The 16,814-nt window shown below is 46.5% G+C and overlaps 1 protein-coding gene across 2 annotated transcripts in view; it reads right to left on the bottom strand.

The window, feature by feature from the left end:
• Positions 1–16,814, bottom strand: part of LOC119436532 (ATP-dependent RNA helicase A-like) — a 137,753-nt gene that overhangs the window by 33,734 nt on the left and 87,205 nt on the right. For both annotated transcript variants that reach the window (XM_037703401.2, XM_037703402.2), the window contains 4 exons: positions 15,293–15,445; positions 13,045–13,205; positions 12,841–12,952; positions 6,226–6,478 (listed from right to left, as the gene is read on the bottom strand). In XM_037703401.2, coding sequence (XP_037559329.1) covers positions 6,226–6,478; positions 12,841–12,952; positions 13,045–13,205; positions 15,293–15,445 — 679 coding nt within the window. The remainder of the gene's footprint in view (positions 1–6,225; positions 6,479–12,840; positions 12,953–13,044; positions 13,206–15,292; positions 15,446–16,814) is intronic.

The following is a 16,814-nucleotide window of genomic DNA, read 5'->3' as shown; positions in this document are numbered from 1 at the left end:
CCACTCAGAAACCACTGGAATGGGTTCTGACGTGGGTACTAAGTGAAGGAAACACTAAAAGATGATGGTAGAAGTCATAGTCATGACCATGACTGAGCAAAAATGACAATGATTCAGTGAAAAAAGATTAACACTCAAAAACCACTGGAATGGGTTCGGACGGGGGCACTAAGTGAAGGTAACACTAAATGATCATGGTCAAAGTCATAGTCACGAGCACGACTGAGGCTTTCCTCTAAGGTCTCTTAGGTGTAGCTAAAGGGACTCCTGAGGACTCGTGACGTGTCATGAGATATGTGTCATGACATGCGTGTCATGAAAGAGCCGCCTACGTCTTGGTGCTCTCATGGTCATTTCGTTACCTTGGTAGGCTCCCCACACACTGCTTCGCATAACATCGATTCCCACAAGGCGTGGGATCTGCCGGCTTTTTTTATTATCTTTGTCATGTCAGTGCCCTGTTGTGCGTGTTGCGGGACATTTCTGTCACGGAGACGAGACCTACACTGTACGGGTGCCGCCACATCCTTGTTGCGTGGCAAATACCAGAGGCTAGTGGACCTGAGGAGAACGATCACATTCCTGTTCAGGTACAGATCTCGAATCTGTGAACAACAACTAAGCATGTGGCTGGAGATACCATCCATGCCTTCTTGGCATTCTCACATCATCTGAAGATTGCACGCCGTGCGCAATCAAACGGACCATGAGCAGCAGCGTGTAATATCACTGAAAACGCCAGTGTGCCAGTAGAAGGCGCAGATGGCATCTCTGGCCATGCGCTCGCGCATTAGCAGATCTGAGGTCTGTACATAAAGTGCAGGACTGCATGGACTTCACAGACTATGTAAGCATTCACAGCTGCACTGTGGTCTGCGGTGCCATCACAGGCGATGACATCATCGCTCAAGTAGTGAGCGATGGCCCCATAGTAGAAGATGACGATGACTCGGATGAGAAGGCATCATTGCGGCCTTTGTTATCGCAAGTGATGAAAGGATTGAATCGCACAAGGCTGTTCTTCAGTTTTGAAGAGGTTGAGGAAGCTGCTTTCCGACACATTCAAGCTCTTGAAGATAAGCTTAGAGTGATCGGTTTCACAAAAAAAAAAAGCATAAAATGATCACAGATTTCTTTCGTAAATAAAAGGCGATGGTGCTCCCACACCGTTTATCTTCAAATATAGCCTTCTGTTAATCACTTTCGTTTGTTTCGAATTTACTTTAATACTAATTCAGTGAGCGTCCCCGTGAAATTCGAATTAGTCAAACTTCGTTAATACGTAGTCGGCCAGGAATGACGTTTAGGTACACACTAAACGATGTACCAATTAACCGCCAATGCCAGTTTAGCGGCTACTTACCAGCCAGAAAAGAACTACGTCATGATGCTCTCAAACAAACGCACTCAGACTGGCTTTATTTGCAGGTAGGTAGCAAATAATCTGTGATGTAGGTAGCAAATAATCTGTGATCTTCACTTGCCGCCGTGGTGGCTTTGCCACGACAACGGCATCTTCGAACTCGATAAGCCTGCGAGCCAGTTTTTCCATGAGGGCCCGCTTACTAACTAAATTAACAGGCACGGTGTAATGCGTGCACAGGTAAACATGAACACATCTCGCTCGATGACCGCAGAAACTCGCTGTCAGAACACTAAATGAGGAGGCGCGGCAGCGAGCGTGTCGTCTTTCGCTTCAACGGAACTCGACGTCGAAAGCACGGCGACGATGTTGCCGTGTTTGGGCTTTGTATAGAACCTCAAAGCGAGGTCCACGGTGACGGCAGAAATGCGCTTCGCAATAAAATGTGCTTTTGCGCGGTGACTACTTGAATTGACTTCCAACGGCGGCAGCAAATTCGCACCCCCTACCGGCCGCTTCCTTGCATTACCGGGAGCTAATCTCGAAGGCCATGCTTTTGTGCGCGGCAATTGCCAACACCTGGATGAGCAGGAAATATGTCACGGTGGCTACGTTTTAAGTTCACTATCGCTGGCGATTGTCGTCCGGGCATCGCAACTCGAGAATCGAATGTCTGCGCACGACATTTTGGTAATACTGTGCCTGTGCGTGTAGAACAAGAAAGAAAAATAGTACGCACTAACCGTTTGGTGGGCAATGAGCGACTATGGCTTAAGCGACTATGTTTAAACCACAATTACACATTAAGCAGGTACGTATTAAGGAGGCTTGACTTGTATTTCTGAAGTTATTGGCCAAAACTCAGAATGTTAGTCGAGCACAAAATGAATCAACAGTAGGAGTGTACTAGATCGAGTGGGTCAAGCGCGAACTCCCTGGAGAAGCGTTTTTTATTGAAATGTTGGTGGCACTGCCATCACCTTCACCTGAATGAGCGGGCCCATGCACCAGCCGGACATGTTTTGGAGACCCTACCACAGCTGCGTGGAGCTTGAACAGGTGTTTCACTCTACTGTATCTAGTCTTGCTACTTGGAGGAGGAAACAGTGATTTTGTTCTCCACTAACGTGCTGTAAACAAAATCAGCAACAACACAAGGGACGCACAAACAACAAGACGTCGAGCAGATGACAGTGACCCAGCCCGCGAGCTCCCCGCTACCAATGGGTGTAGTCGAAAGCCGGAGCTTCAGGATAAGGCGATGGCACCGCCGGCGCAATTTTAGCGTTTTTTTGCACCACTCTCGACACTTTTCACGGCGTCTGCTGAACATACTCCCCCATTCTAGTACACTCTACTGACAGCAATCTTCAAAAAATCATGCTTTATCGCCATTTTGGGATGGCCATGACGCTGCGTCCGTCGGCTTTGACAAGGCTATTGCCAATGCCACGAACACCGTTTCGTAACACAATTGTAACACACAGGCAATTGTAAAAACACAAGCAATTCTCGGACCCATTTTTTCTGGAAAAAAAAAAAAAGGTGCACGTTAGGATTCAGGTAAATACGGTAATGTAATTTAAAGATTACTTGTAAGTACATTAAACAAAGCACGAGTGCAATTTTCTGGGTTACACAAAGTTTTGTGGGGCAGCCGACTTGCGGGAATTGGAAACAATTATTTACTTGGCCATTTTTCCTGGCTCTCCTTGGTAAAACTAGAAATTCCAAGACAATTCCATGACTTGTGTGGTGAAACTGGTGAGAAAGCCCAAAAAGGAAAGGCGCAAACAGTGATACTTGTGACGCCGCTGAGGCTGACTGCTCAGCTTCATTTTCGATAATAGTATCGTAGTTTTGTTTACTCAGAGTTAGAAAAAAAAATGAGGTTCCATTAAAAAAACTTTTTTGCGTTGCCTTAATGCAAAACCAACCAACCGTAAGGCAGTTCCATTTAATAAGCGATTTTCGTTTAGAGAGATTACACTGTAGTGCGATATACAGTAAAAGCTCGTTAATTCGGATTTGACAGGACCGAAAAAAATGTCCGAATTAACCGAATGTCGAATTATCGAGGGTATCAAGAAAACAAACAAATGCTTGCTATGTCAACATGCTTTTATTTACTGAATGAATCAGCAAATCCTGTTCCTATTTTCACAGAAGTCTGACCAATTAGCGCTTGCAGCGGTGAAGGCCTCTCGACTTCCTTCACAGCGCGGCCACGTCTTCAACTGAGATACGCTTTTCACCACCACGCCCACATCCTGATTATTTTTCTAGCCAGTGGGCTGGTCGCCAAAAGATTGCCCTTCGATCGTGATGTGGCCGGTGCTTTTCATCCTTGACAGCTTTGCACCAAGTTAGATTGAAACTACTGTTTGCCGCAACCGCTGTGCACGAAAGCGTGGCCACTATCGACGCTATCATGGATGGTGGCCTTGCGGTTCTGAAGACAAGCGTGGCCGAAGCTTGCACAGAGTCAAAATGAAACTACCATTTGCTGCAACAACTACAGACGAAACTGCAGTCGCACGATCATGGATGGCGACTATGCAGTTTTGAAAGCACACGACTGACGCGTGCACCAAGTCAAAATGAAACACTGTTTTCCGCAACTGCTGCGGACTAAACAGCGTTCACTATCGACGCCATCATGGTTGGCGACTACAGTAGAACCTCGTTCATACGTTTTGAAAAAATACGCGAAAAATAAACGTACGATCCGGGAAAATGTACGATCCAAATCCAGTAAAAATTGAAGCTGACAAGCCCATACTGAGGTGCAAGGGCAGAAAACTTATTTTTTTGCAAAACATAGTTACAGTCGAATCTCGTTAATTCGAACTGACGCTGTGGTCCCGTCAAAGTTATGTGTATTCCAATGGGCGAGAATGCTCGGTAATTCGAACGCGAAAGCATTTGCGACGGTTAATTCAAACATAACCGCGCACCGACAATTCTCTCAGCAGCACACCAAATCACGTGGCAGCACCTCCGACTGGCAATGCTCCGACACTGCCATAAAGCAAAAGCTTAGGAGAGAACCCTCAACTCCGCGCGGAGAAATAAAAAAAGAAAGAAAAAAATACTGCGGCGAAAATTTCCTCTCTCACATAGTAAGGTCGCCATTTCAGCGTGGCGCCGGAACACGCGTGTACGTGCCGACGTCTCCTAACGCTGCGGCTATCTGGGCCGCAACGCGGAGGCCCAGTCTGGCCAACGAAACTGCCCACGCCGGCCAATGCTCGCTTCAACGACAGAAAACGGAACTTCAAGGAGCGGGCTCAGCTGGCGCCCGCCGGCCGGCGGGCGCGCAGTTGAGGGAGCTACTAGGGAGTTGAGAGGGAGGGAGAGGGGAGATACTGAAGCGACGGGGTTGCCGAGGCAAATGCGCTTGCCTGCCGCCCTTCTCCCTCACTTTCGACGCGGTCTCCGCGCACGCATGTCGCCGTGCCGGCGCGGCCCACTCCCTGAAGTTTCGTTCACTGCCGTTATCGGGATGCGAGAGAGAGAGAAAGAGAGAGATTGTGGTTGTGAAGAGGAAGAGGCGCTATCGGGATGCGAGCGTTGGCCGGCGTGGACAGTTCGTGGCCCTCGCTAGATATGTGCTTGCACGCCACGATATTTCACGACTCGCACCGTTCGTATGTAGCGCTATGGTGCACAAATACATCAAAAATAAGTCCTTTTAATTCGAACATATTTTTGGGCCCCTTCGAGTTCGAATTATCGAGATTCGACTGTATTTTCTGCTGGTGCGTCACACCCTTGGACAGGAACAACTCCTTTTGCGCACATTGCAGACCCTTGTCCGCATTTTCGTTGTCTTTCGTGCGAAAGAAGCTTTGTAAGGCTTCCAGGCCAGCAAGGGCTTCGGCAAAGGTAGCCGGTGGGCGCAAGCCTTCGTTCTCGCCGCCGTCTTCAGGCACCTCAACCGCCACCACCTCCGCTATGCTCTCGGCGAGTCGTAGCGCCGCGCGCGTGGCATCCGCCTGTTTTCGCCGTTTAGTAGTTCGCGTTGAAGCGAGGCAGCGCAAAGGTCAATTCGCTCGCCGCTGCTGCTGCGCTTCGTCACTCGGGCGAACGAGCAATGCAGAGAAGTCGCGGAGGGGGGGGGGGGGGGGGATTGAGCACTGCAGAGAAGCCGCGCGGCCGCTGTCTGCCGCTTAGCACTTCACAAGCACATGAGTGTGGTCTTTTTGCACACCTGAATGATAATTTTTCGCTGCAGAACGTATCATACGACCGCAGTGTGCCGCAATGCTGAACGTTGCTGCCGAATAATCGTATTTTCCGGGAACGTACCGGAACGTATTAACACATTCCTCTATGGGGTTAAGTTTATTTTTCACGATTGCGAATGTAGGAGCCGGGAAATCCTATTAAGCGGTTCCGTATCAGCGAGGTTCTACTGTACGCAGTTATGAAGGAACGCGGGCGACGCGGTGTTATGCGCAGCAGTAAACGCAAGAATAAAGGCATTAAAAGCACAAATAGGGACGAAGCGTTCCGGCGTTGCTATCATTCACGTACGATCTCAGCTGGTGACTATGGTGATGCGGACTCCGCCACTTCGTTTTTGTTGGACGCTAGCGCCATTCTTGCTCATTTACGGTGCTCCACGCTTGCAGAGTTCTGAGAGCTATCGTAATAAACCGATGTGTGGCCTAACACGTCCGAATTAACGAGAGTGATTGCACTAAATAATGCATACGCCTGCCGGGACCAGAAGACGAGTCCGAATTATCAGATTTTCCGAATTACCAATGGTCGAATTAACGAGGTTTTACTGTATCAGTAATTCAAAATATAAAATATGCCTATATGAAGCTCTAAACACTCACAGAAGTACTTACCTTAGCATCATAGGTGATGCGCAGTGTGGGCATAGAGATGGAAAACTGTTCACAGAAGCTGCTCTCAGCATACTCCCCCTGCATATGAGCCTGTTCCCACTGGTTGAACACGTTAAGAAGTGTGATGTGGTCACTCCAGCGTCCCCCAAAGAAGCGTCGCTGCACATATGCCAGCCGCTTGGGGAAAGGTGTGTCAAATGGTTCTGGGAATGTGCTGCTGTTGGCCGATATTGTACACAGTGCATCACCCGCCCTGGACAAGAGCAACAACATTGCTATGAGACATGAGAACCGCAGAGCAATGTATGCAAGAAAACGAATATACAAGGAGGGCAAAGCGAGCCCTTGATGGGTGGCAGTGACATAAGCTAATGTGAAAAAACAAAACAAATGCAGCTGGAACTCTGCGCAACATTTCGTTGCACACGAAGCATCACACAAAGACAACAAAAGAGCGTATGAACAAAACTGAATTATATATTGGCCCATATAAGTCGACCTTCCTTTCAGTTGAGCGCATCCAATAGGTAGGTTCGACCTATATGCAGTTAGTCAAAGTCAATTTGAACAGCAGAATTGTGTGGCCCTTCAGCTGTGACTCAATCTTACGAGGCCCTTAGAAAGGCCGTCCAACTACCTAGCAATGCTATAAATCAGTGGTCTCAAACTCGCATGCAACACCGAGGCGCATATATTCCATTATGCAAGTATGGCCGCAACAACAACAGTGCCCAAAAACAGGTTGCAAAGCCATGTTAAAAAAACATGAAAAGCACTTCATTCACACTGATCGACACCATGCAGCCTTTAGAGACTGGCTTGATGAGTGGCAACGCTTCCCTGTGACCAAGGCTGGAATGCAAATGCTATATCCTGTGTTGACCCAATCCTAATGACGGACCGCAGGTGTGCGTCAGTGATTCTTGAGCACAGCGACGACGTGTTCCCATTCGTCAAAGACAACAGGTGCTCACACAAATATGTACTCCCAAATATGGCATAGATTCTCACAGCTTCCACTAGGACTATGCTGACCGTAATTGAAAGCTCCACGGGCCTGCATGCGGCATGAGGGCTGCGTGTTTGAGACCTCTGCTTTAGATTGCACTACAAAATAACGCGTTGTTGTACCTGCAAACCAACACGCACTCATCATTCCACAGGACTTCGGATTAGTTCAAACAAACAGCACCTAAAGTTTTTTTGTCTCTGATGACAACCAAATAAAATGCTTTGTGGTTCACTGCTCTGTAGATTATTTTCACAAACTCTACTGGCCTCTCGGAAAGGGGTTGACATATCTAGAGCCCCTAACTTTATGCGGTGGAAAATTTGAAATTCTGCAAATCAAGATAGAGGAATCTGCAAAATTCTGCTGCAACATTGAACAGACATAAGGTACATGTAACAGCCACCATGTTGGATTTTCCGCTGGCTTGGCCGGGCTTGGCTTCCAGTGGCCCCCTGTATAGCCTTCCAGATTAGGAGACTCGCACTTTCCTCCCGTCTCCGAGGCCATGCCCGCTCTTCCTTGGCCGACAAAACGTGCCAAAAAGCGGCACTTGCTTTTTTTTTTTTTTCGGTCAGCTCAGCACTATCGTTATAATTAAGCGGAATCAGGTTTTTTTTTTTTTTTTTTTAAGTTTCGGTTGCGCCGTACGCTGTGTGCGGGTGAAGGCTCGCAAGGTTCAACCGGAAACTGCAATTCAATCTCGCGCACGCGAGAGAGGAATGCGGCCGGAGGCGCGCGGACTTCGTTCGCTTGCGGGGCACGGGGAGAAGGCGACAGAGACGGTGGGGAGTTGCGTTCAGCTCTTGCGGCTGCTGCCACGCAGGCACCCATATCCTGAAAGCGATCTGCAATGGGTACAAAGGGCGTGCGCCGAGTGCCAGTAGCTTCGTATGCGCTGGTTTTTTTTTGTTTTTTTCGACGTTTGCGTTGAAGCGAGAGAATAGACAGCACGAAGGTCAATTTGCCTGCGGTCATCGAGCGAGATGTGTTCATGCAACCTGCGCGCACGTGACACCGTGCTTATTTAGTCGGTAAGCGCATATTTACAACTTAATACGGCCGATAAAACTAACATCCTTACTTTGTATCACTGTCTATTAATTTGCAATCGCAATCGATGCCCGACTGTTGGGCGAAACTGCGACATTTTTCTTAAGCCGCTCTAAGCCTCAACTTTTTTTCTATTGGGGGGAGGGGGGGGAGAATTTTTCGGACTGTTCGGTTTTCTGACTGCTAGATTTTTCGGACTATTTTCAGTCCCCGCGAAGTCCGCAAAATCGGTCGGCTACAGTAGCGCCATCTCGTGAAAACTGCGAGAAACAGCGTTTCGCTGCTGCTTCAAAAAACAACTTTAAAAAGAATCGCATTTCCGCGAAAAAACATCAATTCCGTGATTTTTCGCGGAATCGCGGAAAGCTAGGGCCTCTAGACATATCCTCCTATGACCCCTTGTATACGTTATATTGAACATTGCCTTCAATCTTTTTCTAAATGAACTTTGAAGCGATTGCTCAAGACATTCATTCTTGATCTGAAGTCCGGTGCATGTGAAACTGTACGGAAGTAGTTTACTCATATTCGCGTTATCCACTTTCGCAAAATTTCACACTAAACTGATCTAGGCCACTGGGTTGCCACAAACAGTACAAAGCAATCTTAAAGTGTGTTTCAAATTTCTCGAGATTGCATGAAAGTCCAGGATGCAGCAGCAACAAATGGCGATGTACAGTGCTTAGCGATTGAAACGCGATACTCAGACAGCATGGCGGCCGGCGTTTTTTGCGCTACCGGTAATCACTGGGTGATTGCTTAGGGGGCCGAATGCAGTTACCATGCATAAACAAGATTCTTGCTTTCACGTGACACAAAAATGCATCATCTCAGTGTCACCAGCGCCCACCGGTGGCGCAAAGAAGTGCCAGCCACCATGTTGTCCTAGTATTGCGTTTCAATCGCTGAGCACCGTACATAGTTCAAACTTATTCTCTGGGTTTAGGCAATGAACTGCAGTTTTTACCACAGCAAGCTTGAGGAGATGGTTGCTATATTGGAACTGTATTCCACTGCGCAAGGATATTGCTTCAGTACGCTTCGTACCTTCAGTAGCACTGCAAACAACTTTTGAGATAGAGTAGAGAGTTGGGTGCACGTTATTTTCTACTACGAACCGATAAAAACTGAATGCACATTAGAATCGGGTAAATACTGCCAAACGAAGCACCTGTATGTTTGGATATTTATTTATGTCATTTTTTAAATTCAACCCGCCGGATAATTCCATCAACTCCGTCAGTCCTGTCAAGGTTGAAGTCAAATTAACACAAGATTACAAATTACAGTGGAGCCCCGATTATACGACTTTCAGGGGATCACGCAAAACCGTCGTATAATCCGAGCGTCATATAATCGAAAAACTAAAGGCAAGACTGAGCAGTGATGCTCAGTCTTGCCCAAAAAACGGGTACAGACCGCCTGAATAAGCCCGCGGCACGAACCTGCACTTCTCCTAGGAAGGTAGATTAAATTATAAAGAAATTATCGTATTTATTGATTGTAACGCGCATATTTCTCATTATTTTCGTTAGTTGAACTAAACCCTCGCATTACAGTCGAATAACAGCAAAACTGGCCATTTGAAAACAAATGCTCTAAATCCCTATATTTCTAGCGCTACGTTGTCAACCTGTAACTTTACGTCTCGATCCAATCCTATAGACCTTTTCATCGGGCGAGGAGGAAAGGGCGATGAGCCTTTCCTCCTCTCTGGCTTGTGCTAGCCGGCGCCGCGCCGCTTGAATTTGTTGCAGGACGCGCGCTGCGGAACGATTCGGAGGTGTTTTAGATAGTTCTGAGTGCAATTTTCGGGATGTCAGTGCTTACGAGGTCGTCGAACAACCACTGTGTAGCCTTAGGTGCAGCAGTAGCGACAGTATCGGGAAATTTTTTGGATGTGCAAAAATGCGACGCGCATCATCATGCAGCCGCGATGCGTGTATGTGTTCTGAAACATGTTGGATGTATCGGTTTTCACTCGACAAACAGTTGTTGTAAAACATTTGCATCAGCCACCGGTATCCTTCTCACGCATTTTAAGTCTAGTAGACTTCAAATCACTGTCTACGTTAGCCTCCTGCAAGAGGCCGAAGGCTTTGCTCAACACAGCGAGCACTATGGTTGTCAAACATGATACACACAACTGCTTCGTGCTTAGGTGGGCATTGCCATTTTTGCCCTGTAAGGCACAATATACAAAGTTGATCGCATAAAGAGAATCCAACAGCTATATGTAAGGACACAATTTCCGTAAGATGGGTGAATGCGTCGTAAATGACTGAACTTAGACTAAAAAAAGAGAGTTGATATGTCCTCCTTTTGCGGCAAAATAAAACAGAACACGAGATAACGACGCAATAAGACTCCGCATGGTCGTGCAGCATGCTTGGACCACTTGGACCTTACGCTATATATAGAACAAACAGATCTATAACACAGGATTTAGTACTGCCTCGGGCGCTTGCACAGTCTGCAGCTGGTCGTTCGACCACTCGAAAAGTGTTCTTCACACTGTATGGTATGCGGTTATTATTAACCAAACTATTTTATTTGTGGGCAGACACCTTGCCTATCAAACAAGGCAGTCACCCAATGTATCTACAGATAACTTGAACGCTTGTCAAAGTAAACAGCACGACTTATTCGCCAGAAGAGTGGTACCCACGCTGTTAGGATCGTCAAATGTTTCGTAAGTACTCATTGCAGCTAAACCAGAGCTTAGAATTACAGTGCTGAGAATGCTGCAGTAAGGTAACATTCGTGAAACGACAATTTTCAGAAATACCCAACTGATATCCGAGGCTGACTGTAGGCTCATACAAACGCGCACACCTCGCGCTGGGTGCTCCGTCCGCCCTAACACCAGCAGTTACTCGAGCCGCTTAATTCCCGGCCGCGGCGGCCGCATTTCGATGGAGGCGAAATGCAAAAACGCCCGTGCGCTTGCGTTGTAGTGCACGTTAAAGAACCCCAGGTGGTCAAAATTAATCCGGAGCCCTCCACTGCGGCATGCCTCATAATCAGAACTGGTTTTGGCACGTAAAACCCCAGAATAAAAAAAATAAATAAAAAAGAGCTGTTCAATTACTTCAGACTTCAATTCCTTCACTACGCCTCACAGGACCATTGCCCACGTAGAAGACGCCATTTCGTGCTAAATAAACGGCGTGAGTGCGAAAAAATCCACCAGAAACTGCCGCTGAGCGTATACCCCAGCATACAACACGGGCGTTCGCCCAAGCCAGCACGCCAACTGCCCATAGAGGGCGCCACTGCATACGCAATGGCGGCGCCCATGAAAAAACGGTCTATACAAGTCGACCAAAGTCGGAACTTGTTTTTGATTGGAATCGACGTTGTTTTCGCAGTGCTTGTGACTGGTTACGATGTCGCAATACCCTACGGCCATTTGCGGATCGACTCCATTCATTCACGACGTTATGGCGACGCAGCACATTCGGTATGATGGCCACTTCAAGAGACAAGCAATTTTGATGGCAGAGGAGCTGGAAAAGTCTGCCCGGCTCGGTGTCTCGACATGAACAAGTCGTCAATTTGTGGATGACGGGACCAGCGGCAGGCCCTCTTTATATTCAAAGCCAGTCGGAAAGACTCTGTGGAACCTGATGTGGCCTGGTACTGACTTCGAATGAAATGTTTGTGCGGTCTTTTAAGAAGTACTTAAATCTCAAACAAGCTCGACAGCATGGAAGATGACTTGATTCTCGGGCGATCTCTTCTGGAGATAGTTTCGGTTTTGCGAGACTGTACTCACCCCGGAACCGAACCTCTCGAAGTATACGGTCAACAGCGCTCTTGGCACTGATAGCGTACTTAGTGCCAGAAACAGTGGGGAAGCTTTCAGTGTCTAGTCACATGAAATTTCGCGAAAGTGAAAGCTATCTAAAAAAGTGATCGCCCGAGAATACCGCCCAAGGAAGCTCCGTCTCCTCTTCAGACAACGATGATGTGTGTAGAGAACAAGTTTCCGATTTGCGACTCCTTGAATAAAGTTACCATTTCTGTTTCCATTCATCTCACATTAGATTCGCGGTTTTATTTTTATTATTTCGCGCGACTGGAAAGTCGACCCTCACATTACATTCGGGTAAATACGGTATTGCACACCCATTATCAGCCAGCGGCAATGTGCTCATGCACCAGCCTGTGTCTGCTTAGGGTTTTTTTTTCTTTCCTTTTTTTTTTCTCGGACGGTAGGCGTCGTACGAGGCAGGGTCGGCGTAAAATTGCATTGTATAATCGAGGTTTTTAATACATTCTTTTTATGGACGTTTTGCCGGGACCAAAATAATTTGTCACAAAATGCGGGTCGTCGCATAACCAGGGGACATATAATCGAGGTTCCACTGTATATAGCATTTTAAAGGCGTCTCTTCAGGGCCCAAAAAAGACAGCCATGTACCAGCAAATGGGATGCAATCAGCAACCAATGTTTCCCAATGTGCTCTAAAATATTTCAAGCAACACTAGTGCCATTGCACAGAACACCCAGTGCATAAGAAAGTGTAGGTAACCTATGGTCAACCTACCCAAAGATGAGGCCAAGAATCAGCATCTTGCCAAGCCGAGGCTCAATGGGCAGACGAGCCAATATCTTTCCCAATGCTGTAAGTTCTCCCATAACTGTCAAAGCTCCCATCTCTGGAACAGAAAGCAGATACAATAGACCATCACATTCCTGTGCACTAAGGGGAACAGTCAGTCACACAAATCCGGACATTGGCAAAACTCACCCCGAAGCAGAACTTCAGATTCAATAACAGCATCCAGAGGTGGAGGCTCCAGTGCCTTCGAGAGGAATTTTGTGATATCCCCAAGGCGAAGAAGTTTGATAGCAAGTGCCAGTTCATGAAGTGGCGTACGAAATATCTCAGGGGTGGTATAGTTTTCCAGCCTAGAGAAGAAGAAAAAACAGAACATGATATCAATTCTTTGTCCCATCTAAACAGGTTCTCTACTACCTTCCTGCAAAGGTGAAAGAAGTGACTGTATTGCATAAATGCAACCAGAAAACACATGCCTGACATCTAGACATTGGTGCACTTAAAACTTCTAAAACGCTATCAGCTTTTGAGTACTAATTAGATAAACTTGCCCTATTGTCAGTAAGTCGGTGAAAACTAGGTTTTTACATGTCATGGCCATACTCAATTTAGAGAACAAACTTATCCCAAGAGGCAGCACTTTGGAAAACACCTGCTCTTTTTACAGGTAAGCCTCTGCGAGGTGGTGTTACTACCGTTTTTTAAAATCCTCGAATCTAAGCCGATTTAGAGTTTTGTATACGATTACTTGAAAAATCTGTCGGCCTAGATTCGAATAAATACGGTACTAATTTTTAACATTTTTACTGTACAGGTGGCCAGGCTTAATTGCAGTGCTGTCTGTCTCATACGTTTGCTGGCCATGTAGCACTCAGATGACTATGAAAGACGAGTAATCTTGGAACGGCCGGTTGCCAGTGCATGCACCGGACTTTGGGGGGTCGGCTTAGAATCGGAGTCGGCCTAGATTCGAGTAAATACGGTAGTATCTGTACAAAATAGCATCACAGCTTGCTTTTATTCATGACAACAATAAAAGAAAATTTAATTAATGTGCAAAGCTAATAATATCAATAAAAAAAAGGCAGTGTGTTTCTGTTAAAATATACAACACACTATTACCACTCCCAAACTAAAGTCATAATAGCAAGATCATATAGGAATCAACAGTCCCTTTTGACCAGTGGTGCAACAACCAAAATAGGATTTGGAGCAATTTTTTGGAGCACGAAAATCTTGCTTTTGGAGCAGGAAAATCCATATTTGGAGCAGGTTACGAAAAAAAAAACTGTTTTGGAGCACTAAATCCCAAATTTGGAGCAGTTTCACAAAGAACGCTTACTCATAAAACGCCATAAAATTTACCCCGCATAATAAACGCACACCCCAAATTTGCATTGGATTTCTGGGGAAAAAAAGTGCGTTCATTACACGAGTATATACTGTAATTCACATTAGCAGCCTAAGTGAGGGCAGGGGCGCGATCGGAGATTGTTGTTCGGAGCGCGCGTTCAGTTTCGCCGTTCACGGTTGACCTAGGCTGCGCCAGGCGAAATTGAATGCGCACTCCGAACAACGACCTCGATCGCGCCCTAGCAGTGCACTGCACGCAACTTTTTCCGCCAAACATGTGGAAACTACACATGCATTTCTTCGTGAGTGGTTCCCTTTCGTTTTTTTTTTCTTTCTGACGATGTGTCGCGACATTCCGGCGGTAGTCAAAACATGCAGCGACTGTTTGATAATCTTTCAGCGTCTCCGCGTTGTACAGCAAAAATTGGCGCCGTTTCATTGCAACGCGGTTCCTGTTGCCGCTAGGAACCGAACCCTTGCTAGTTTTGTGCATTGCGTCGCCTACAAAGCTCACACCGTCAGTGCCGGGTCGCTTGCTGGACCGTACAAGCTAGTTTCCCGTGGAGAATTTGTAACCGCTTCGCTCGTGACCGCGTGCACCGATACGGCGAAGATCTTGTTGAGTCAACGCGGCAATGGCCAACTGCTTTCGTTACTGCAAGCAACGCGCACGTGTCTCCGCGAGATTTTACTGCATATACAACACGTCGCACTGCAACCAGCAGCAAAAATATTCTTTGGCACCCACCACCAAACACGCCAACGTCTCGTCTGGACATGTGTTTGGATCTCGTCCATGTGATCTCGTCTGCGCTACTGGATCAGACTGGATTGGATGGCGATGTCCAAGCTGCAGGTTGCCAACACAGTCTTTGTTTCCCGCTAAAACTAGCATAACCGAGAAATTTCGCGGCTGGTCGGGCGTTTTGGCACAGCGTGGCGCAATTTCAACATATATCACGGTTTGGCGCAGCTCAGCGCAAAAATACAAAATTGTATCAAAATGGCGCAATTGGTGCAGCTTTTGCACCCCTGCTTTTGACTGAAAGACGCACTGCTCCATTAAGCATTCTATTAAACATACTTTTCATAACGTGCTCTGCTGCAGAGGTGGAAGCAGAAGCCTGGTCGAACCCGTCCTGCTCGGCCTCGACGTTGCTCCAGGTTTGTTTTAGAAGCAAACACTGTAGCATAGTTGGTCATGTTGTTGTGTGATGTGAACAGTTTCATCTTGGCCCTGAGCAGATAAAATACAAAGCAGGAAAAAATTAAAAGATGTAACTACATCACGTGACATGTACCCCCAAATGAGAAAATTTATGCAGGCAGGCAAGCAGACATGATAGGCAGGCAGGCAGGCAGATAGATGGATCAAATATTAGATTGCTTTTGAACTTAAATGAGAACTACTCATAATGAGGAAGATATGAAATTTAAAGTACATTTCTTCAAGATTCAGCCCTATAAACTGCATGACTCGTGGAGGCTTACACCTGCTCTAGTTTTACAAGTAGTATGCTTGTTCTAGGATTTGATCCTTTGTCCAAAAGACGCTTAATAGTACTCTATATTTACACAGTACTAACTGCTACTTGCAACCTTGCACATATTTCTACAGCCCCCTCTTTTAACCCTTTAAGTAACGTGCCCAAGTACACTTGTCTGGACGTCGATGCACACCCTTGGCAATGCCAGAGATAATTTGAATTTAAAACATCAAACTGGTTGTGCCATCTGCTCAGAAGTTGGATAATCAAAATTTTACAGTATGTTCAAGCTGCAACAGCTTTCAGAGCAATTTTTGGAGCAGAAAAATCTTGGTTTTGGACAGAGTATTTGGAGTATTTGGACAGAGAATTGGAGCAGAGTATTTTGAACTTGGAGCAGGTTAATGGGGGGGGGGGGGGGGGGGGGCATTTTTGAAGAAGCAAAATGAAATTTGGAGCAGCTTACTAGGAGCAGAACACTATCAATGAGGTAAGTCATCGCAATTTTGACTATTTTGACTCTAGTTCTTTTTTTATTACTTCCTGCCGTCCTAGATACGACTTCAGAAGGAACAGAGGACTAGTGTGTTCCACTTTTAGTGTTCACGAGATACAGTGAAGTCCCAATAAATCAAGCTCCAGTAGTTCAATCTAACGGAAACTCAAACAGAATTTGGGGCCTGTCATAGCACCATACATTTAAACTGAAAATAGCTCTCAGTGGTTCAGACACTGCTGGCTGGCTAACGTATGATGAAACAACTAGCAGGGATGCTCACTTTTGCAATGTTGCACACTAACATGATTTATGTTGCTCCCTGTGAAAGTAGTTGAAAGGTTCAATGTTCTGCAGCAGTTTTGTGCAGATTTTCTTAAATTTCATATGCTACACCATCTGGAAATGTGAAAGAACTAGAAGTACATGTCGCGCTAAACTTTCCGTGACCCGCCTAATTTCAGAATCTTTGACAGATGGCAGAACCCGCCGTACTTGACAATGGAATGACACCGACAGCTTCTGTTTTTTACCACGGGCGCCAGCTACGCGCGGAGCGGTGGAGTCACGTGACACGCTGTCCATTCGTCTGTCGTGCAGACTGGCCTTACGATAACCCACCT

This window comes from Dermacentor silvarum, chromosome 1 (genome assembly GCF_013339745.2).
Source record: "Dermacentor silvarum isolate Dsil-2018 chromosome 1, BIME_Dsil_1.4, whole genome shotgun sequence".
In the NCBI taxonomy this organism is placed as follows: domain Eukaryota; kingdom Metazoa; phylum Arthropoda; class Arachnida; order Ixodida; family Ixodidae; genus Dermacentor; species Dermacentor silvarum.
This window is presented reverse-complemented; position numbering and strand designations above follow the sequence as displayed.